A 25,437-nucleotide genomic window follows, 5' to 3' on the forward strand; every position below is an offset into this window, starting at 1 on the left:
GATCCCCGGGGTTCCAGCGGCTAGCTCAGGTGTTCATCGAACCCCGGATTCACAAAAAAAGAAATTCAAACGGTTGGAGTGTAAATAAAACACGGTCTTTCGTGCTCGTAACGTGGTCTTCTTATATTTTACATTTTTAGTTTTACAAATTACATTTGGGATTTTTACAGTTGTAGTCGTCAGGTCCGTACCTATCGGAAAGGGGACGCTTACTAACATCCTTTTCTTTTCTTTCTTCAAATCTCGCGTACCTACGCCGTCCAACAAAAAGGACTCTCGTGATTGGCCAAATTTTATCGCCTGATTTTGATTTGACGAATCACGAGGACCACCTCGGCGCAGGCGCGCAGGGATTTTTACGTTGCCGGCAAGCGCGGCAAAATTTATTATATTTAAATACTTATATTTAGTCTTAAAATTATCTCTTTCATACATGATCATTTATACATTTTAAATTAAATTAAATTTATCTTAATTACACCTCCGCCCAATATGTGATTTTCACACACCGGACGAAGGCCCTTACTTATAAATAAAAAAATACTTACGTGGTTGAGCAAGGAATCAGATTAGATGTTTTATGAAGCCGTTTCTAGAGGTCAGGGTTACGTTTCGACTTGAGCTACTAAATGATTATTTTACACCGGGAGAAGCCCGCCTGTAACAGGGGTGTATCAATTCGCCCCATCTGGATTAAAGTCGAAAGGTACGCCCTGATCTCATCGGCCACCCATCCAATTCCTTGTTCATCCGTTAAGTACATAGCATGATAAACAGTTTATAAAAGAATTCAACTACAATCTAACTATTCTAACATGAAACTCTATACTTTAGCTCTATTTTTATTATTTTCTATATTTATTTTGGATTATTATTTTCAGCTCAAAGCAATGCTTTCGCGATACTTTTGAATAGGTCAGAGTTTGATTTAATTTCAGTGTAGTACATTTATTTTGTGTTACTTTGTTTTAATTAGGTTTTCTTGTTATTTTATTCGTTTTTATTAGTCAGCGGAGGGGTCGTGGAGCTGCAGTCTTTGACTCTTGGGCTGTCCAGTTTTTTGTATTCCGAGAGGCTACATTTGTAGACGTTTAGCCCTCGTTCGGAATTATTATTTCGCTAAGCACTTCTATTTTCTTTCTGGCGCTATAGGAGCGTACCTAGCCGGACGTCGTCTGCCTTCGCGACGAGGGCGAGATAGTAGCGTGACTACTGGGCCAGGCTCGTCCCGAGCAGCGGATATCTTTCTATGGAAAGTTTCCCACTCGTCTGCTGGTCTCTGCAGCATCACCTCATGGGTAGATACTGTGCTTGCATTCATTCCTACCGCTGTGGGCAAAGCGTCATTTAGCGGTACAACGGCCAGGCTCGTTGACGGCATGGCTTTCCCACCGGTAGTAGGATGGTTTTTAGCCGCAAGTATTCTCTTCCACTTCCTCTTCTTGGATGGCAACACTTCGAGAGTACCTCCCGTTGTGCCACGACTTCTTTCAGGCGTCACGTCCCTAGCCTCCTCATGAACCTGCGACGAGAAAGGAGAGTGCGCACTCTCCACACCATCAAGCTCTGGTATCATAAGTTGCCCGGTTACGCTGCCTTCAGATTCGCTCACTTCGAGAGGAGACCCCCTTAGTGCTTCCAAATTATCTTCCTCGTCATCTCCTATATCGTCTTCCGCTTCCGTCTCAGCGGGAGGGTAATGTTTACGGATTTGATCTACATGAAATTTATAAGGTCGGCCACGCCGAGCTACGTAATACGTCACTTTGCCAACTTTCCAGATAATTTTATGAGGTCCTGTCCATCTAGGTTCAAGTCCCGCACTTGCTCCTGGTCTTGTTTTGGGATATTCCTTCGTGTATACCGATTCCCCAACTTGGTAAGCCGGTGGTTCAGCCACACGATCCTGTCTTCGACGTTGGAAATACCTTTCTTGATTTGCAAAGACAGCCTCATTCATACCTTCACGGTTCCGCTCAACTCCATTACTCTCTCTCGACCTTAGCGGGTTGGACCAATATCCAGGCCTACACATTTTCGCTCCCCAAAGTACTTCAGCAGGGGTGAATCCCGTGGCTGCATTGCGCCGGCATCGTAAATCACCCAGTACGTCTGTGAGATGGGCATCCCACGTACTTTGGTCCAAGCCTGCTAAACGAATACGCAACCCTTTCTTAATCTCCTGGTTACGGCGTTCAGTCGGATTCTGTCTGGGATTGTAGATGGCAGTTGTCCATTGTAAACAATCCCATTCTTCCAAGGCTGCGAGCCATGCCGGGTGACTAAATTGCGTTCCGTTATCCGTTAAAAGCGCCCGTGGACTTCCATAACGCAGGATGATCTGATCGCGAACTAACTGGATGATATGTGATACAACCGCTGATCGCAACGGAAAGGCTTCAACCCACCGTGAAAACAAGTCGGTGATTACCAGAATGAATCTATTTTTTAAGCGTGTGGTAGTATAAGGTCCCATCAGGTCTAATGCCAGGATCTCCCATGGCCGCTTAGCTTCCATATGAGAAGTTTCCGCTGCCCTAAGCTGCAACGCACCACGCTTCCGGGTGGCACATATGCCACAGGCCCGTACGTAAGCTTCCACTTCGCGTCTACGCCTGCGCCACACAAACTCATCGCGGATAGCGTAGTCCGTTTCCAACGATCCTGGGTGACCATTTTCGTCGTGAAAAACTTTCATCACCTCCTTCCTTAATGAGGCCGGCACTACTATTTGTGGTGTCTGACTTCCACTCAACCGTACCAGCAACCCGTTTTTCACAATCAAGCCGGCGGGTTCTCTACTCGGTCCAACATTCGAATTTATGCGCCGTATTAATCCTTGTATCGTAGTATCCGTTCGTTGTTTATCCATAATCTTTTGTCGTAATGTGACCGTTGTTAGTAACATAGCGGTATGGGGCTCAGGTTTTCGCGTGGGCGCTTCCATCCGCTTGTTTATCTCCTCAGCATCCTTAGCGTTGGTCGCGTGTTCTTGAGGGAACCTTGAAAGGTGATCGGCCAGGTGGTTTTCAATACCGGGGCAATGTTCCGTATCAAAACGAAACTCGCTCAAGAGCATCGCCCACCTTGCCAATTTACCCTTCTGATTTTTCGCTGTATTTAGCCACGTGAGTGCCCGGTTATCGGTAATCAGCGTGAACTTTCGATCCTCAAGGTAACCTCGGTATTTTGTAATACCGAAGACTGCCGCCAGGGTTTCAAGTTCATTACTGTGATACCTACTCTCAACTTCATTCACGCGTCTACTTGCATAGGCTATGACATCGCGTCCACCGTCTTGTTTACGTTGAAACAGCACGGCCGCAATTCCATGTCCTGAAGCATCGGTTTGTAAGCAGAAGGGCCTTTCGAAATCCGGTCTGGCCAGCTTTAAAGGTTGTTTCATAGCTTCTTTTATTTGTCTGAAAGCATTTGTAGCTTCATTGGTCCAGTGAAATTTTACAGTGGTTCGAAGTAATTTCGTCAGAGGTATTGCTATTTCTGCAAACCTAGGTATATACTCCCGTAACCAATTGCATAAACCTAAGAAGCTACGCACATCTTTCCTGGTTGTTGGTTGAGCGGCCGCTTCTACCTCTCGCAGATGGTGCAACTGCGGCTCGTTTCCAGTAGCCGTAATGCGGTGTCCAAGGTAGTCGACCTCTCTGAGACCAATTTGACACTTATTTGGTGCCACTCTCAGTTCATGGTATTGTAGTCTTTCAAATACCATTCGTAAATGGTTCACGTGGTCCTCCCACGACCGACTATATACAATAATGTCGTCCAAATAGACTAAGCATATATTGTTTATGAGTCCGACCAGCACCTCTTGGCTCATGAGCCTCTGAAATGCGCCGCAGGCGCCTTGCAAACCAAATGGTAAAACGTTGAAGTGATAGCAGCTACCATCAGCCGTAGCGAAAGCCGTCAGTGGTCGAGTATTTTTATCAAGTTTTACTTGCCAGTAACCGCTACGCAAATCTAGGCTGCTAAAAATGGTGGCAGTGCCTAGGTCCTTGAGTGTCTCTAAAATAAGAGGCAGGGTAGTAGCCTCCTCCTTAGTGAGGGCGTTAAGTTTTCGGTAATCCACACAAAACCGGGTGGTACCATCGCGTTTGGGTACTAAGTGTACAGGAGAGCAGTACGGAGAGTTGCTAGGCTCTATTACACCGTCCGCAAGCATCTGCTGCACGCTTTCTTGAATTTGTCTTCGCTTATTTTCGGATTGTCTAAAAGGTCCCAACCTGAAGGGTGTAGTATCCTTTAAATGAATCCGAAATTCCGTGGTTCTACTCGGTGGTCCGTGTTCGGCAAACCGGTCGCTAAAGTCCGTCATAACTTTAGTTAAAGCAACGCGCGCCCTTTCAGGGATGTCAGGTGACAGTTCTGCCAAGGTAATTTGTTCGCTAGGCAATGGCGGTCTCGTCGTTTGACAGTGAACAGTTTGTCGTATGTGGTTTCCAAAGTGTACACAGCGACGCTTCATGTCAATGACCGCTTCTTGTTTGTCCAGCCAATCCATGCCGATGAGAAGATCTACCTGCAAATTGTTCAAGGCGAGAGCATCGAATTCCACGGGGCTGTCACGTAAATATCCGCTGAGTAAAACGTCCCCGCTTGTGCTCAAAGCTTCGCCACTCGCGGTAACGAGCATTTGAGGAGCGCCCTTAACTTTGTATGGCGGGCATACCAATGCCTTCCGTACGAGAGTTCTCGTGGCTCCAGTATCGACGACGGCCTCGTAACGTCCGGTTACTCCGTGGATGCTCAAAGGCAGTTTGAGAAGGGGCGCACCTCCGTTATATGAGCTGACCCCATACCCAGACACACATACCCCAGCAGAGGCTACGTCGTCTTGTACCCCGTATTTTAGATTATTTACACTATTATTACTATTATCAGTATGTGATTGAACACTATTACCGTTCACTTTTTTATTTAACACTAAATTTTCGTAATCATATTTCACACTTTTATCCAGTAAACATTTATTTAAAACATCTAATTTATCAGCTACAACATTATTATTATTCACTAAGGCGTCACTAAAACTATTGGCAATAGCGATCTTCTTTGGTAGTACGTTTTCGCACGCCATAATGTAAGTTGACCCGGTACTGCCAATTTCATTATTATTAAATTTCTTATCAAGACTTTCCTTATAACTAACATTTTTATTATTACTTATTTTACGTTTCTTATTATTTATCTTATTTATTACAGCTAGAATATTTATTCCCCCTCGATTGGATGAAGACATTCGTTTATTTAGTTTCTCGCGAGCATCGTCTGACGTTTGCGGCGACGCGAGTTTGCTAGCTGATCCTGACCTAGGCAATCTGCGGTAGGTCATGGTTTCGCTGAACGTTTTCGTGCTCACTACTTTATTTTTAGAACTCCCGTGCGAGTTTTGTATCGATTTATTCCCGATAATATTATTCGTTGCGTTTGAAACGTTTATACACCTAATATCGTCTTGAGCCGACGTAGTTTTTGCAAATACATCTTTATATGTATCAGATTCGATTCGCATACAATTAAAAGGGCCAGTGGCGGCATATTTAAGATTAAATTTATTATCAATATTTTCAGTGTTTTTCAAAGTCAAATTATTTATTCGTAATTTACCGATGTTGTTTTTGTCAACATTTACAGATTCGAATGTTGAGTTTACGGTTAATGTTGGCGCGTCACGCATTCTTTGTTCATCCGTCATCTTTCTTACCTTTTTAATCCTAGTACAGTTTGTATCTTCGACGAGCAACACCAGCTGATTTTCATTCTCTCTTTGCGGAATATCGTTAAGGCCAGGATTCAAATTAATTGCTCCGCTATCGTACGGCGTACTATTAAATCCTATGCCATCAACTTTATTTTTAGAGCGAAATACTCTCGTTTTATGGTTAACCGGAAAGTTTACTTCGAAAAATTGTCCTGAATGAAAATCGGTGTTGCTTGACGACACATTTTTACAATTATTATCTAACTTAACACTAGCAACAATAGGCTTTATAAGAAAGTCACTATCTATAAACTTATCACTAGATTTAACGGGCACTTTAAGAGGGTCCCGATTAAAGCACTTGTCACTATTTTCTTCATTTTTTCGTATGCCATTGTAGGTGGCATCCGCAGGATCACGAGGTCTCCTCGAGAGCCCAAGTCGACTTCTCGGTTCTGCGGCGCCCCATCAATGTCCCTGCTCCGTTTCCAGTGGACTCCATTCTTGGTTGCGTCTCCATGCAGGGTAGTTCGGGCATGTATGGTTCTGGTGGTAACCGAACTCGCAGTACTGACACTTGCGAACGCCGTTTGCGTCATAAAGTGGCGTACGGTTTCCGCCATGGAAGGCACCTCTGCGTTGTTGGCCTCCTCGAGCCAGAAAGGCTCCGTTTGGGGTTCTGGCCTGATTATTATTTGTCGATTCCCGCGGTTGCGGAGGCGGTTCAGGGCGTGTCTCAGCCTTAAATATTTGTTGACGTGGTTTCGGGCGTGCGCTCGACTGTTCTAAATTTTGATTACAGTCGCATAGGCAGCCGCATTCTTTTCGTCCCGATCGTTGCGTGGCTATCGCTACGGGAGGTCTAATCGTAGTTGGTATAAGGCGTTGAGCCACCACCAGTAGTTCGTCCAGGTTGGACCAGCCTGCTTGGCCCACTCGCAGTTGATCCCTTTCACTAAGCAGGTCGAAAAATAACTCGCCAAGTTCTTTCCCGGGGATATATGGTAGCAATATGGTCGCCAGATCCTTCTTATTCAACAGAAACCCGAAGACATCTTCATCCGGTCGTTGTACCAAGTTTTGCAGTTCCGTCCGTTGTTGGCGACGTTTGAGGGACGATTCGAATTGCTGGCGCAGCAGGTGAATAAATGACTGCCAGCAGGTATTCGAAGATATCGTCTTCCCCCATATTTTTGCCTCATCTCTTAATCTATTTAGTGCGAGTCCTGTCCAACTTTCGGGCGGGCTCTTAGCTGCGGCGAAGTACGTCTCACACCCTTTGATAAAATCTGACACCTGATATAGTGGGTGTCCCGTGTAGAAGACTTCAAGCTCCGGCTTCAAGCCCCAAGGTTGATACAATTGTGGTATGACCGGCACTGCTTCTGACGTAGGCTTCAGGGCTGTTGATGACGCTACAGTCGGCAAATTCACGTCCTCGTGCGGCCTCATTTCGAACACCAGAGGAGGGCTCTCCCGGTTTGATGTTGGAGACAGCACTTCTTCTTCGATGAGGGTCACGTCGGAATCCGCTTTTTCGTTAGCCATTTCTTGGTTGTTCCGGCTCCTGGATCTCGTTAACATTTAATACACAGTATGTGATTTCAAACTTTTATTTAGCGTTCGCGGGTTCGGAAGAATTAATGCGATTCTTCACGCCTCATGTTGCTTGGGCGCCATTGAGATCCCCGGGGTTCCAGCGGCTAGCTCAGGTGTTCATCGAACCCCGGATTCACAAAAAAAGAAATTCAAACGGTTGGAGTGTAAATAAAACACGGTCTTTCGTGCTCGTAACGTGGTCTTCTTATATTTTACATTTTTAGTTTTACAAATTACATTTGGGATTTTTACAGTTGTAGTCGTCAGGTCCGTACCTATCGGAAAGGGGACGCTTACTAACATCCTTTTCTTTTCTTTCTTCAAATCTCGCGTACCTACGCCGTCCAACAAAAAGGACTCTCGTGATTGGCCAAATTTTATCGCCTGATTTTGATTTGACGAATCACGAGGACCACCTCGGCGCAGGCGCGCAGGGATTTTTACGTTGCCGGCAAGCGCGGCAAAATTTATTATATTTAAATACTTATATTTAGTCTTAAAATTATCTCTTTCATACATGATCATTTATACATTTTAAATTAAATTAAATTTATCTTAATTACACCTCCGCCCAATATGTGATTTTCACACACCGGACGAAGGCCCTTACTTATAAATAAAAAAATACTTACGTGGTTGAGCAAGGAATCAGATTAGATGTTTTATGAAGCCGTTTCTAGAGGTCAGGGTTACGTTTCGACTTGAGCTACTAAATGATTATTTTACACCGGGAGAAGCCCGCCTGTAACAGGGGTGTATCAATACTATTATCTTATCTTTACTCGCGAGAATAATTACATATTATTATTTTATATTTCGCCAAAGCATTGCTATATATTTTGATCGTTCACCCAATTATTTTAAAAGATGTCAATCCCATAAATAGTTACTTATGCTGCACTTTTAGGATCACGTAATCATCCGCGAAACAGATCAAATAATTATGCTAACTTATGTCAAAATGCTTTTTCACTCAGTGATGCACTATTTATACGTAATTTCCGGTTAAACAAAGAACTTGTGAGATATATTTTACAAATTCTCACGCCAAATAGGTATATTATCGTAAGTTTAATGTTACTATCTACAAGCGTGAAGAGTTTACAATGCGAAAAAATGAATATGGTTGTATAGCTTAAAATTAATCAAAGACATAGAAGATGTATGTTATATGACATTTATAATATTATATCCATGGAGAATTAAAAAGTCGTAGGTAGGTATAATGTTGAGACGGACATAACCTTACCTGATTTCAATTAAGATCACTTAATTGAAACCTCTCCTTTCTTTTGCTACTTTTGCTCGACGAATGACGTGAATTCATGTACGTATTTCCCGATTTCCATATTTATTTTGATATTTCGTTTCGTATGTGACAGTGACCTTGAAAATCAAAACGTCAAAATGAAGGAGTTCGCTCACGGAAAGAACACGGCAATTACCAATTTATAAACAATAAAGATGCCAAATTATTATATTATTCACAATGTTACTTAATACTCTGTTATCTTGAGTTCAATTAATTATGTTAATGTTTTATAATGGTTTGTAATAAATACCTAAATAAAAATAAATGTTATTGAAGACACTGTGTTTATTTTGTTAAATCTTGTTTTACAGTGTAATAATATTATATGGTTTCGCATTTATGTAAGGTTATATTCTACCTACATATATCTATATCATATTATACTAAATCAATCGAATATTATAGGAATTATACACAAACATAACCAACAAAAATAATGATTTCGTTTGACATTTAATTTTTGACGTTTCTTCTCGTACCATTGACATTGATTTTCTCGGTTTTGGCGATGTTGCCAACTGGTCACTCGCGAGTTAAAATAGTCCGTAGCGAGTGGCTTCAAAAATAGTTATTATCGTATACGGTATGAAACGGGCGATACTAACTTGTCATACCGCACAGTTTTCAACCACATGACTCGCAAGTTCTAACATACCCACCCAGGAGTGACAGTTATACACAATATAATAATAATAATACAATATAAAAGCGAGGAGTGAGATATTCAGCCCGAGGCGCTGTGATACAGAGTGACATTTCCATTCAATTGTGATAGGCTATTTATTGAAGCCCTCACGATTGAATAATGCTGACACTGAAAATCTTATGAATTTCAGTCAACGAACTCTATTGAGTATTGGCTGATTAAACATAATAAATATTAATTGAGATAAAGTACTTATTTGTAAGTAGTAATTAGATGCGCGTGAAATTTGTATGTTATGGAAATGCAAATTAAATTTAAAATATTATTTTCGCTATCAGCATTTATCATTGAGTAAGCGATAATCGATACCGCTGACGGCCTGTGAATATCTGTATTAAAATAATTGAATAATATTTTGAAATCGACTCCTATGTCGCGGATCTATGATGATGATGCTTGGTTCCCACAGGACTCGTTGCCGCAGCCATTTAAACTTACAGTAGATTTTAATCTTGTAATTATTATTTTTTGTGTTTAATTTCAGTGAAAGTTAACGTGCTGATAAGACCATAATTCTGTAAAATTGTGCTGCCTAGATAAGGGATGGTGAACCTTTTTCTACACGTGTGCCCATGTATATGATAAATTGTTTAAAAAACGTCACATCGCACCCTCGCAACTAAACCGCCACAAGTCCAAATTTACGTGTTTTGAGTTAATTACTACGTTTCATTGTCTATCGTTCATAATATATGTACCGAAAATTTCATATCTCTAAGTCATCAAATTCAAGTCAAAACTTCATTCAATATCTAAACATATTTCAAAAACACAGTACAAAAATGCGAAAGGTAAAAACTTCAAAGCTGATTTTCTCTGTTTGATGTTTTTTGGATTGTGGCAGTTTAGTTGCGATGGTGCGACATGTGCATATGAAAAAAATGAAAACTAAAATAAAAATTCACAAATATTACAGGGTAATTAAAAACATCTCGATATTGATCAGAGTCTCTCCAATACAATAATACATCGGCAAGGCATGTGATCCAATGTGTATTTGTGGATGCTTTGATTTTTAAATTCATAATTTTCACGGTTTTTTAAAAGTAAGGTTTGATAGAATACCATTAGACACAAACCGCCGAGAAATAATGATTCCATAATATTCACTAAGATTTAAGAATGTTAATTACCACACCAATCTTTTATTTGGAATCTGCCATACTCCTAGGCCCCCTCCTTTCTGTAAGTAAGCTTAGTGTGTGTATCAATATAATATTATGTATTGTAAAAATAAATACGTTCATGTGTGCCCGACCATGTAAAAATTATTTTGTTGTTATTGTTAACACTACTTTATCAAAATGAAATCTCCCGTCGTGACTCTACTTATCTGGTGGAAGGTAACCAGCAGTCTAAAGGTAATACCGAGGGAAGACGATGAACTCACGTGTGATGATGCTGTTCAGGTCCTGGTATTTTGGTAGGTTGAGAGAGACATCACACTTCAGGGGTAATGTTACTCATTTTTGTAACAGGTACAGGTACGAGGGTGGGTCAATAATTCCTTAGAAAAAAGCATTAAAACAGTTTTTATTTTTGTATTTTTTTTTTATTTCTCAACATAATCTCCTTGGAGCTCAATACACTTGGTTAGACGTTTCTCAATTTTTTTTAAACCGTCAGAAAAATAAGTTTTCGGAAGGTCCTCAAAATAAGCATTTGTCCGATCGATGACTTCTTCATTTGAAAAAAACGTTGTCCACTTAGCCATTTTTTTAAGTTTGGGAAAAGGAAAAAGTCACTGGGGGGGCTAAATCTGGCGAATACGGTGGGTGGTCGACCAATTCGAACTTCAATTCTTCAATTTTAGCCATTGATCGTAAACATGTGAGAACACGGGCATTGTCCTGATGAAAGAGGATTTTTTTCCTGTTTAAATGAGGCCGTTTTTCTTCAATTTCGTTTTTTAGCTGGTCCAATAAAGATGCATAATAATCCCCTGTTATTGTTTTTCCTTTTTCCAAATAGTCAACGAAAATAATTTCACGTGCATCCCAAAATACAGTAGCCATAACCTTACCAGCTGATTTTACGGTTTTCGCCTTCTTTGGACATGGTTTGTCTTCGCAATCCACTGCTTTGACTGTTCTTTCGTCTCGGGAGTATAGTGGTGTATCCATGTTTCATCTACAGTCACAAAGCGACGAAAAAATTCATCCGGATTGCGTTGCATGAGCGACAACAGGGCTTTAGAGGCCACCACCCTATTGCGTTTATTGTCGACTGTGAGCAAACGCGGCACCCATCTTGCAGAAATATTTTTCATGCCCAATTTGTCATGTAAAATAGAAATGACGCTACCTTTTGAGATCCCTGTAACCTCAATTATCTTACTCAACTTTAATCTTCGGTCACTTAACACCATATCGTGGATTTTATTGATCATTTCTGGTGTAGTCACCTCTACAGGACGTCCTGAGCGTGGTTCATCCTTTGTTGATGTACGACCACGTTTAAATTCATTTAACCAGTTATAAATAGTTGCAAGTGAAGGAGCAGATATGCCGTGAACTAAATCCAACTCATTTTTTATTTCCTTTGCTGTTAACCCTTTTATATTAAAATGTTTAATAACAGCTCTAAACTCAATTTTCTGCATTTTCCATTTTTCCATTTTCCACAAGCAAATTTTTTTTTTAAATGTACGAGAAACACACAACAACCCAACCAATCTGATTGAAACTTCGCAGCATACTGAATCGGTAGTGCCGCTGCATGAAAACAAACCGCTTACAGTACTAGTCGCGCCACCTGTCGGCTTTTCTAAGGACTTATTGACCCACCCTCGTATATACATTGACAACACAGATTTTTAATTTGACAGCGCCGCGCAGAACTGGATTTATTTACACTAAAGCATTGAAGTCATACATGGGGGCATACATTGATTCAGCATAACTAAAATAAATTGTAGTTATTATAGGGCACACGATCGGTGATAAAACACATCAAATTGGCGGGGGTCATGCATGTCGGTTACTTAACGGCACACAAAATTTAATTGGTTTGCACTACACTTTAATTTATTACCACATAGTTGCGTTTACACATTATTTATTGATAACACCGTAACACTAGGGGCACAATGATTGGGACGCGGGTGAACACGTAAATTTGCTTGTAACCCGCCCGCGCGCGACGGGACACGATTTTCTCGTATTATCCGCTCTCCATGGTGGGTAGGTTTTGACTGATTTTCAAAGAGCACTCTTACATTTGGGGGGATCTAGTCTGCTGAGGAGAGGGGCAAGCGGTAGGTTTGAAAAATTGCAAGGTTCTCGTCGGGCTCGGCTCTCTAATGGTATGCGCTTGGGGCCTGGGGCGATTTTGGGAGCTAGCAGGTATGGTTTGCGTTTGGTTTGAATGGGTGCTAAGGACACCTGTTTTTTTCGCAAAGTATTTTTTTTTGTTGTAAGGCAGGGCTGGTAAACTTTCATTAGGGATATTCTAATGATGTTTTTAAATTTGTGGTTAGATTACTGATTTGGAACTTGAAACGCTCTCGTGCTAGGGGTTTAGTTGGGTAACAAAGGTTACAGTACATAATCATGCCTTCATTTTTTTTAGGTACACGGTTGTGGCATTTGGAGGATCAAATGTATATAAAAGAGCGCGCTCTCTCTACGTAAAGAATAAAGTATTCGCCAAGTCAAAAGAAATTGCTGATTTCTTCGATATTTTAACAATAGGTAAGTACCCATACAATATAATTTTGGCATGCTTCAAAAGAGTGAGTAGACACTGTTACCAGATAGTACAACTTCATACATATTTATAAATATTCACCAGGTTACAATCATATGAACAATAGAGTCAAGTTGCATTTAAAATATCACAAAATATGCCTGACTTGTTCCGATATCCGAATTCTCAGTGTGCAACTCCTGGCTTACTCCCGGCCCTTGCACAAGAGCCTTTCTGAGAAATATAAAGTCCTACCAGCTCTACAGAGTTAACGCAACTATATTAGGCTATAACATGAGACACAGTTGAAATATTTTTTTGAAATAAAATCAATGGATCTAGAATCTGGATCTGGATCTAGATCAGAGATCTACTCTGTGTACATAATATAATACCCGCCAAAAATTGTACCCGCAATAAATTAATAATAAGCATTAGCTAAGGAATAGTACCTATACATATACGAGGGTAGTAAATACTGTTGACCAATGATTAAAGTAATTGTTTAAGTGACTCATCGCATCTATTCTATATACAAGACTGCTATCGGTAGCTATCGGAGGTAATTTATCATATTTTGTATTGAGGTTTATAATTGTCACAATAAGTTAGCCATCTAAATAGTCAAAACTGTTTATCTCACTCTAAAATTTAACACAGCCAAGAGACGTGCTATTAAAACATAGCACTTATTGTAACCAGAGCCGGCGTGAGGTTATTTGGTGCCCTAGGCCAGTGCTCCACAACCAGTGTGCCGCGAGACGATGCTAGGTGTGCCGCGGAGCATTGCTTCCAAAAAACCACAAATAATTTTGTATATTATACAATACTTACTTAATAGCTAAATTTGCGTACATGGCTGGTAATAAATACATTTGACCACCTGCATTAACTTAATAAAACAATGCAAGGTCAGAATGAAAATATGTTGACGTGATCTGATAAATTAGAAAGATTTAAGACAAGAATCTCTACAAATGTACCAAAGGACCTACCAGACCACCAATGAAAACAAGCAATTAATTTTGGATCCGTCTCAAAAACATTTAACTTTGCTTCAAAAGAAATTTCATCATTACTTTCATAGAACCAATACGACTGGATTCGAAACCCTTTTGCAACCAATGCCCAAAATTCTATAAAACCTCTTATGGTATTTTCTGGATTTCGGTTAATAAAGAATATCCTCGTATTTCTGACAAGGCTACCAAACTAACTAAGTAAGGCTAAAAACTTGTACGATCATTGAAACAAGCTATTTATTGATAATACCAATACATGGGAATAATAATGTACATTTGGTTCTTTGTCGAGTGTTATGTTTATTTAATTATTTATCAAATAAGTAGGTAGGTATGTAATGTAATTTTGGTGCCCTGGGGGCCCAAGCTCAGGGGGGTGGGGTGGCAGGTCAAGCAGATAAGTGAGATAAACACAAATTTGCTCTAATTGCAAAAAAAGTCGCCTGCGACACTGTTTTACTTAGCTGGCATTAATATTAACACATACGATTGTGGGGTACATTTTATTATTATTGTGTCAATACTCGACAAATAATTATTGTTCTCCCGACAACTGACCGTAATTCAAGTGGATGAATTAATAAAAACAAAAAATCGCTAAACAGAATCAATACGATTTATTTTACTTCGAACATCATTTGAAAAACGCTATTTTAAAGTATCACACTGTCTTTAACCTTAGTGATAGGTAGTGGGGGGCGCCGAAGATTCTGGCCTGGGGTCCATGTTTTGGTGTATAAATTGTTTTACGTGTGGTGTGCCGCGCAATTTTGGGAAGACCTTTTGTGTGCCGTGGGTGAGAAAAGGTTGCGAAGCACTGCCCTAGGCAACGTTTATTTGCATGCCCCTTATTAACAAATTGTCTCATTTTTTCGAAATTATAAAAAAAACATTTAGAGATCATTAGACATTAAGGGCTTGAGGAGACAGAGATCGGTCTGCGTTCTGCGTTCAACCGACAGTTGACCGGTAGCGTTCAATACGAGTTTCGACAGCAGACATGTGGCGGTCAACAATAAATGCGTTCCATTTGTATACAAACGTTGTAGTGACACGGGCGCTGCGTATGCGAGACCGCTGTATTCTGACTGCGAGTGGGAGTGAATACGCAACAGCGGTGCGTTCTCACTTCCACTCGCAGTCGGAATACAGCGGTCTCGCATAAGCAGCCTTCGGGTGGTTTCGCTCTATGTCGTTTGACAGCTCAAATTCCGAAGATGAACCATTGCTTTTGTGGAGCTTAAAGGCGTCTCAAACAAAACGAAAGCACTGGATGCATCCGATAAATATGAAGTGAGAAGAAGGAGAATTTAATGTTCTTTTTCAGCAATTCATTAAAGATGAAAAACAATTTTTTATTTACTTTCACATGTGAATACAAAGCTTCGATGAATTATATAATTTGATTACATTTGACATTGACTTGTAAACTAAATATAATCTAGGTACTAAAATTACTGCTGTAATCAATGCATTTTATCAAACCGGATATTTAAAAACTTAATATCGATGATTTTAAACGAAGTGACACATAAACTTATTTGTTTGTGTACCTAGGTACCTCCATCTATAATATTTGACATTTCGATTCTAACCTTTCAATTTTACCCATAACCTCACATGCAAATTTATTCTATTATTGAACTATGAAAACTATAAATCTCGCCAAATTATCAAGTATTTATGCACGTAAATCAATCAAGTGTTGATTTAAAAACAATATGTTTGTATTAAAAACGATTTATATAATTTGCGTCACTTAAATCAAGTATCAATCTTCTCTCTATCGATTAATTTTTCTGATCCAGACATTGCAACGGTTGAGAAGTACGGAGTAATTCCGGTAATAGAACTCTAGAATGCAAGCGTTCTCATTGACCGGCGCGGTCTGACTGCCTGCTGTGTGCACAGTCATGATGAAGTCCATACAGTACAAATAACGCTGAACTCTGAACGCGGAACGCAGAACGCCTGACCGCTCTCTGTCTGCTCAAGCCCATAATAGACACTATTAATAAAATAATTTTAGTCTACAGAATTAAAATTTAATTTTTCTCGCATTCTTTTTTGCAAAAAATTTAGCCAACTCCTTCAAATCTAATTCGTAGTTTGGTCATACTCAATTGGAATTGTTGCTAAATCTACTAGTCTGTTTTGTGACATCGTTGAGCCCAAGTACGTTTCAAATAAGTTTCAATTTTGAGAAACTACGTTCACACTTTTGCCACTGTTACAAGAAGTGTTATTAATATTCTCAGAGCTACAAAAGCAATTGGTACACAATCTTCAATATTTTGTTCCACTATAAAGAGCAGTACTTCTGGTCGTGGCATAGATTTTGAAAGTCTTCGAGCTACTGCTTGAAGCTCACTGCATAGATCGTTAGCATCAATATCTTTGTTAGCATTATGAGTCAAAGCATTTTCTAATTTTTTGCAGTCGACAAGTATATCTGCAGGTGCCTTTTTGTTTATATTATATATGTCATACAGGAAGCCAAATAAAATGTTATGTTGCTCCAATTGTTTGAACCTCTCTTCGATAGATTGCATAGCCATGTCTAAAACTGGATAGTAGAAACCTATTTTGTATTACTGTTTAGGTTTTTGGGGTGCCTCGTATTCAGCTTCATATTGAAAGTGCCGTTTCTATCTTCCCCTTCATGTTTGGTGTCAAATTTTGGTTGTTTCTAGCATCTTTGCAATCTCAGCAGCAACAATTAAAACTTGTTCATAACTTTCATCACTCCTGCATCTTAGTAAATATTTTTTAGTTAGCTCTAATTGATTTGAAGCAGAAATTATATCAGTATCCTTTCCTTGTAATATTTTCCTTGCAATATTTATTTCAAAAAGAATATTGTACCATGCGACAATTGACACCATAAATTTTAAATTGAAAATTACATCATGCAAGGAAGGGCTTTTGCTTCAATTTGGGAAGAATTTCTAGATGAATTATTCAATATTGGGTCATCAAAATATCTCCATTAATGCATCATATAATATATCACCAAGATTATATCTTAAAGGCTTCAAAGCTTCAAAACTTTCCAACGACGTGTCAACCCAGAGAAATAATTATATATTTGTTGAACTATGTAGGTATATTCATATAAATTGCTGAGATAAAAATGTATACGGTTTCTTTTTAGCTTGGATTAGCATAGACCGCCTAGCTGGAAAATAAAAAAATTGATTAGCAATCGGAATGTTTTCCGAATCTCGTGGCGAGAGGCTGGGTTCCAGGCCCAGAACCGCCTTGTAAACGATTTTAAGTAATTAGACTAAACAATACACAGCTGTGTGACAAAACCCCGGGATTTGTATCGTTTATACCGTTTGTATCTGGCTGTATCGTTTGTATACCTGAAACTGGCCATGTAACGCCATCAGATTCCGAATCCGATCACTATTTATGATACATAATTACAACAAACAGATAGAAACATCAAAATAAAATAAAACGTATTATTTAAAATTATTAAAATTTGTAAATTAATTTTAGTTCTCCATTTATGTGCCCCCCCTTATGTCTTGTGCCCTAGGCGGTTGCCTAGTTCGCCTATATGGACGCACCGGCCCTGATTGTAACAATTATAATACCTCAATACATAAATATGATAAAGTACCTTCGATAGTCGTTGATAGCAGCCCATAGCAGTCTTGTGTATAGAATATATGCGCTGACCTATCAATTGAAAGCCCAAATGATAATAATGTCCTTTTGTATACAGTAACTAATAAGTGTTTCTAATTCTCTTGTGATATAATTACAAATTGCTTTCAGAGGTTATCAGGTAGGTCAAATAATGATTCCAAGAGGTTTTAATTAGGTATTGGAAAATAGCTATGTTTTGTTGGATTTATATTAATGAAAAGCCACTCTTTAAAACTATAGTGGAGGAATCCCCGGGCTTCTTCTTATGAGTCTGTTGGGAGGATGTCAGTACTTATTAATTGAATAAGTAACTTAATAGTCTCTATAACCATTTCATGGATTCAATCATGTTTTTTTTTACTTTTCAGAGCCTGTCAAAAAAGACAATATTAGTAGTTATGCTGCGGACACGTTTGAAGCTCTAAGTTTGGCTTCGAGACTTAATTTCAGACCCGGAGTATCCAAGACATTCTTCCTCTTCCCCTGTACTAAGTGTGAAATGATATCTCTCCAGGTAACCATAATATTTAATGTAATTTTTATTCTACATCATATTCAATAAACTGGTTTCATGTATCAGTTAAGCAAATATCTTACTTGAATATAGAAAACAATCGGGACCTAATGCATAGACATATTTAGTGGTTTAAGTCAATGCTTCCCAAACTTTGTCATACCACAACAGACCCCAAAATATGAAAAAATAATCCCAGCTCCTCTCCGCTGAAAATAAATTATTTTAGTTACATATCAAAAGCATTAATAATTATTAATACATATACATAATATACATATTTATCACAAACAAAATAAAATGAGAAATAATATTTACTATGCGCGAAGCCTACAAAAACAATTTAATCAGAGGTATAATGTGTAAAACATATTGTAAATAAATATTTGTAGTTTTTCTGACATTTCGCGGCCCCCCATCTAAGCCTTACAGCCCCCCAGAAGGCTGCGGCTCATGACCTGAAGAATGAGAAAGAATCCATGAGAAAAGGAAACCAACAATTTTTGTACTGACATCAGCGGTTTCTTCTTACTAAACAACACATTTGTATTGTTGGTAAAATTAATTAAATAGTACATAGATCTATTTTATTATTATTTAATAATATTTTTTAGTATTTCGTTCACCCATCTTTGATATTTTTTTGTCAATCCCGTCTTTATTGACATCGATAGGACACGACTTGGCCCCACTAATACACCAACGGCACGTCGAGGTGGACCTTTAAAAAATCATTTAATATCAATCAAATGAATGCTTCTAATTGTTTTTTTTTTTTTAGTTGGACTATTCTGTGGTCCATCAAGTGCTCATGGACTCCTCGGTTACTCTGCATATCGTAATGGATGATGATTTCACCCTGGGCAAGAAACGAATCGCCAAAACTCTCTTTGGTTTGTATTTTGTCTGTAAAGTTTTTGAATCCTCCATAAATAAATAAGGGATGGAAGTTAAGATCTTGTAATGACAATGATTTATCTTGTAATGACATTGATATCATGGTGTATTTGTAGGTATTGACAGTACCCTGGCATACACAACAAAAGACGTGCGAGAGTTGGTAGGAGACGCAGAGCTGAGACAGCAAATCAAGTTACCAAAGGCCAAGCTAGGATTCTGTGCATCACTCGCCATGGAAACCAATGGTATGTTAAAAATCCAAGCAATTGATTTGTGTTAAAAATATCTAAGTATTATAATTGTAATGTTATCATTTGAACACAAATTTCTCCACAATTCATGATTCAATTCAATTCATAATTAATGATGATATAATATTGGAAAATATCTGCTTCCTACTCCCATGTGCCTAACCACCCAATTTCGAGTCACCACCGGCGGCGGCTCCTCTAATACCATGCAAGTGCTACGCACTGCCTGCATTTTTGAAGAAATCGCTCTACTTTTCATTGTTATTCATACGTGTATCACTCACTTCGCGAAGTAGAACATGTAGCAGTATTATGAACAATACTCCGTTCATGAGCGCAAAGCGATTGCGATCCAAATAGATTTTCAGTTTGCACAGGATTACAATGAGGTCATTGTATACTACTTATACGGTAGTCGAATGTTCCTGTAATGGCGTTTTGTGTAGATTTTTTACATACTTTTAGATCGGCGCACGAAACGAAGGACTCTAGAAACAAAAACGCCAGTTTCAGTTTTATAACAATGTTGGGGAGTTAATTTTTAATTATTTTACAGTTAACATATTTAATGAATCGCCAACATTTTACGAAAATACAAACTGCGGCGTTTATTTCTAAACCACTCGAATACATTCAAAATAATAAAAAAAAACATATCAGCGGTTATTTATTTGGCTAACGCATTGTTCGCTCAAAGCGTAAAGCCATAAACTGTGAAATTTATATTTCTTTATTGATATTAAATCATTCTAGCTGTTCAAACACTTTTTTGTGAAATAGTATAAATAAACAAAGACATATTTAATTTACCTTCTGAGAAGTCAGTAAGAGAACACGGCAGTGATTGATGTAATCATGAAAAGACGCTTTACGACCTTACGTGGCTAGGACCGTGCTGCGGATGCCGCCAAAGAGAGTGACACGTCTTACTCTTATGGCACAGCCTCAAGGGTTCCGTCGCCATGGCCGGCCCTCCCTCACCGTGCAGCGGTGCCACAAAAGCGACCTACGTGCTGCAGGTCTGACATGGCGGGAGGCGCAAGAGTTGGCAATGGACCAAGGGAAGTGGCGCGAACTTGTGCTTGCCCTATGCCTCAATGCTGGGTCGTGACAGGGTGAAAGAAGAAGATCTTCTCTTTATAGAAGGTAAACCATTGGGGACTACCAGAAAATGCTATTCTGAAGACCACCGGCCGCCACTGGTCACCACCCATAAGTTAAGAACCCCTGAGAATAAATAACCAGTGATTATTCTCATTATTTCCATTAGAAGTAATTTGACAATGCGACAGCATCTTCATTGGTGGGTAAAGGGACAGTCGGACGAGAATCATAAGCAGAATATGAATGGCTCATGACCGAGATCAGCAGTAATGAGGAAATGATCGAGAAGAATTTAATTTGAATTGCATTGCCACGTTTTCTTTTAGGTACTATATTTGTATCGAGTAAAATGAAATCATCGGAACCTGGTGGCGGGCGTCGAGCCGCCGGCGTACTTGGGGAAAGAGCAGCGAGGTCTTCCAGGCCATGCGAGAGAGCCAGATGCGAATGTCATGCGTCACGCTTCAAATGTACACCATCTTGCACGAGGAGTTTCGCCAAGTCTGTAAGTATACAAATTATACCGTAAAAAGTAAAGATTTAACTCTTGAAATGGTTATGTCTCGGCCATACTTGTGTTATCAGTTTCTGTAGGTTTCTCATTACCAGAATAAATCATAAATTACTCCAATCTTCTTCCAAACATATCCAAAGATGTTGACGTAAACCTTCTATACCTAGCACCGGCTACCAAACATTTTTAGAGTTGCGACCCCCCTTTATAATAGCCAACTAATCTATGATCCCCATACTACATATTCATAAAAAGACACTTAATAGTACAAAGAAATCACATTTTAGAATATTATTCAAAAATTTACATGTGGATTATCAATCATCACACTTTTATTCACCTTACTAGTCTCTTTGTTTACTGTCAAAACTTTTATACTTATCTTGTCTCTTGAATAAGTATATTTTATCTTTTCTGTCAGTAATTATTTTGTATGTAGATTTATTGTTCTTTGCACTTTTTAGTGTTTAACTTAACAATTAATAATTATAACTTATTAATTTAACAATTTTATAGTGAAACTGTTTTCGAAACTGTTTGTGAAACAGAATTCTCTGATTTCTGATTAACAACATCATCATCATCAGGAGTGCGACAACCGGGTGTGGGTCTTGGCCTCCTCCAACAGCTCCCTCCACCTGTCCCTATCCAATGTGGCCGCTTTCCAATTCGGTACCCCAAGAATACGGCAGTCAGTGGCAGCTCCATCCAACCAGCGAATCTTTGACCTGCCTCTTCTTCTACGCCCTATTGGATTGCTGGACATGACTCTCTCTGCCGGTTCATTGTCATTCATATAGTGCACATGACCTAGCCATCGCAGTCTCCCAATCTTAATTGATTGAACTGCGCTGCAATCTTCGTACAGCCCATAGAGCTCAGCATTATATCTTCTCCTCCAATTGGTGCCGTCCCTGATCGGTCCATATATACGGCGGAGAATTTTTCTTTCAAAGATGTTCAGGGCTCGTTCATTTCGCAGAGTTAATGTCCAGGTTTCCGATGCTTAGGGGAGCACTGGCTTTACAAGTGTCTTGTAAAGAGTGCTTTTAGTTCGGCGAGATAGTATGCGGGACTTAAAATGTCTTAACAGGCCAAAGTGGCATTTATTCGCAGACATGATTCTCTTGTTGATTTTTTCTGTAATATTATTATGTCGAGTTACAAGAGAACCAAGGTATATGAAACTGTCGACCGTATCAAACTTGTATGCACCAATATCTAACTTTGGTGCGCCTTCTCGTGGTGTGACATAGACAGGCATGTATTTAGTTTTTGCCTCGTTTATTTGTAAGTCCATTCTTTTGGCAGAGGCTTCTAGTGCTGTGAATGCCTTTTTCAGTGCCAATTCTGATATGGCAATGATGTCGATATCATCGGCATACGCCAGCAGCTGCACAGGCTTAGTAAATATCGTGCCGCCGCCACGGGCATCAATCTTTGCATCCCGTATCGCCTTTTCTAGCGCAATATTGAAAAGAAGGAATGCCAGAGCGTCACCTTGCCTGAGGCCATTCAGTGATATAAATGGCTCAGATATTTCCGCTTGAAGCTTCACCCGGCATTGTACTGGTGTCATTGTCATCTTTACAAGTTTAATTATTTTCGTGATTTTTCTGATTGACAACAGTTTTCACAATTTTGCACCTGTAAATTTAGTGATTAATTTTTTAAATGTTTTGGCATATGATTTTGACGCATTTTAAAAGTTATAAATCATTACATATTATTATGTTAAATTACTTACACAATATATATGTATTTTTTGTTTGATTTTGATTATATGTTTGACATCAATTTTTTAAATAGGTAGATGAATTTTTCATAACATTTCATGGAACCGAAAATCTGAATTCTGATTTTAAAGAGGTTTTAATTTGTAACTGGCTTTCAAATTATTACTTACTAATACAGTTTTGTTTTGACAATATTCTTTCAGACAATCGGAGACATCTCATTATCGATTTGGGACAGCTCGGAAATGGATTACTACATTGACAACTTTTTAGATATACCAGTGCCGACATTGACAGCACCTTGAAAACAAATACTTATTCCAAAGACATCAATATAGATATACTAACATAAATCGTCTGGGGTTCGAATTTAGTACCTATGTAATCTGGGTTATAATTTCTTGAGGTAGGCCCTGCCAATTAACGTATTCTACGTTATAATACCGAATGATACGCAGCGGACAAGTTATACTGGTAGATCTATATTACGTATCAATTAAAACAAAGATCTAATCGAATCTAAAAAAAGATATTATGGAATTAACTTACAAACTTGTTTTGTTATAAGTACAATTATTTTTATATAATTTGAATTTTGAAAGGACTTAATATTAAAATACTATATAATTTTTACTATTAATTAAGTTTTAAAGGGCGACAACTGGGAGTCGTGGAACTGCTTATTCTTTTGCTATATACGGATGCATATCCATTTGTGTAAACATGGCTACTGACATGCAAGTGGATATAATATGTCCATTTCTAGGAAAAGAATAATTATAAATCACGGGACAAGACTAGTCGCAAGTGGAATTAAGATCTAAATTATCATTATATTAATTTAAAGAGTAATAATTATTACAAAGAAATATTGAATTGTTTGTAAATATTGTTTTAAATTTCGTATACAGTAGAACCTCTGTTATCCGGATTTCTTTTTGATAATCAGTTTCTAATGGTCATATTGAAAAGGTAGAATTTCGAATGAATAATTAGTAAAAAAAATAATATTAAAAACGTTTATTTTAGAAGTAAAATAGATGTTTTATTATTTTTTCGATTATCGGGATTTATCATTATCCGGACTGTCTTCATCTCCAATTAATCCAGATAAACGAGGTTCTACTGTAGTTGCATAAGTATGTCATAATGTTATATTTTTTTATACAGACTATTTATAAAATTTCTAAATAATTAGTTTTTAACTAGTGTAAAAGATCTGTACTTCAAAAAAGAGTAAAATAATGTGTAATATTTTTGTATTGATTAATTAAAAATAATTAAATTTACATAACTGAAAGGTGAATTTTATTTAATTATCCATAAATATCCAATGTCACTATTTCTGTGATAATATAATGTCATTCTGAAATAGTCATTCTTCCTACAAAATAGCAACCAACCATCAAAATAATTTGACGGCTTGGAAAGAAACACAGTAGTTGGTTATCTTTGTTATGAACAGAAATGGAATCTCTCGGGTTTGTTTTGCAGCGTTATTTATTGTAGTGATATCAGAAAAATTTAATAAATTTTTTTATGTAAATAAGACTTATGTCATGTGTGCGCTCAAGTTAGGGCTCCTACAGACTAAGAGTCAAGGCACGCGTGCGGCATATCTGAGACCGACTGTATATCGAACACGATGATCACTCCGTGTCGCCATACAAGTAAGCTAGATCGACATTGACATTGGCATTGCGCTGGACATCTGGCCAGACAAAACATTTATAGCTTTATGGACTAATATATATAAATGGATAATACACCTTTTTTTTCCTAAGCTGAAAAATTAGTCTTCCGACCATGCCCAATCCTTATAGGATCATATGGGCGTCCACAGAGTGGAGGTTTATATTAACAGATTTTGTTTTTAGGAGAAATGAATGTCAGCCACTTGCGGCAGCGTGTGTCTGAGCTCTAAAGCGAAATATTCTCAGAAGTGGTGGTGGTTTTAAAACACGAGACAAAATTTGCCTGTTTTAAAGAGGGTGCAACGCATTTTGACAATAGTTATGAATTCTCTTATATTATGTAACATAATAATAATATGTAATTAAACCTACTTAATTAGTAACCTTATTAAATAATTTTAAACATAACTTTCCTGGTATTATGGCCTGTTTCCACTAAAATTAGTATTACTGTTTGAAAAAATGATGAAAGATATTATTCATTGGGTATTTCATTTTTGTGTAACCTGTAACATGGTAACACCTCCAAAAGCACAGCAACCGGTTATGGACCTCACCTCGGTCAATATTCTTTTTAGTCGGCTAACTCGTGCTGCGGTACGCTCGGAGTGATGTTAAAATCGTTTTCGAATGTAAAGTGTAATCTATTTCTCTTCTGATTTTAGGAATATGGGTATTGTTTATTTTTTTTAGATAAAATATCTGGAGTTATTATTTTAGCCTTACCAGAAGATAAGTGTGACACAGGTAGCATATAAATAAAACATGTTGTCTGGTGAATTGATATTTATTTGTTTCTTTAATTTACACAAGGTTATCTTTTTTTAATATTATAATTATTCTTAATTTATCGGAATTAACATTACATTTAAGATCTGTTCTTATTTATAAATCACAGAACTAGGTCTGTTCGGTTTTACAAAAGGGACGCTAACTAACTTACCACGGGGTTTTCTTTTTTTTTAAATTCTTCCGAACCCACGCCGACTCATGAAAGAACTCCTGTGATTGGC

The 25,437-nt window shown here is 38.3% G+C and overlaps 1 protein-coding gene across 1 annotated transcript in view; it reads left to right on the plus strand.

Annotated features, from left to right (window-relative positions):
- Apoltp (Apolipoprotein lipid transfer particle) overlaps nt 1-23,251 on the plus strand; it is a 105,271-nt gene extending 82,020 nt beyond the window's left edge. Inside the window, exons 66-71 of the mRNA XM_085943006.1 lie at nt 12,913-13,034; nt 18,080-18,225; nt 19,007-19,118; nt 19,239-19,370; nt 20,807-20,985; nt 22,934-23,251. Of these exons, the coding sequence (XP_085799132.1) occupies nt 12,913-13,034; nt 18,080-18,225; nt 19,007-19,118; nt 19,239-19,370; nt 20,807-20,985; nt 22,934-23,035 (793 nt within the window). The 3' untranslated portion in view covers nt 23,036-23,251. The remainder of the gene's footprint in view (nt 1-12,912; nt 13,035-18,079; nt 18,226-19,006; nt 19,119-19,238; nt 19,371-20,806; nt 20,986-22,933) is intronic.
- The last annotated feature ends 2,186 nt before the right edge of the window (nt 23,252-25,437 follow it).

Source organism: Rhyacophila brunnea, unplaced genomic scaffold (genome assembly GCF_057557595.1).
Source record: "Rhyacophila brunnea isolate RB1 unplaced genomic scaffold, BYU_Rbru_1.0 scaffold_15, whole genome shotgun sequence".
NCBI classification, from domain to species: Eukaryota; Metazoa; Arthropoda; class Insecta; order Trichoptera; family Rhyacophilidae; genus Rhyacophila; species Rhyacophila brunnea.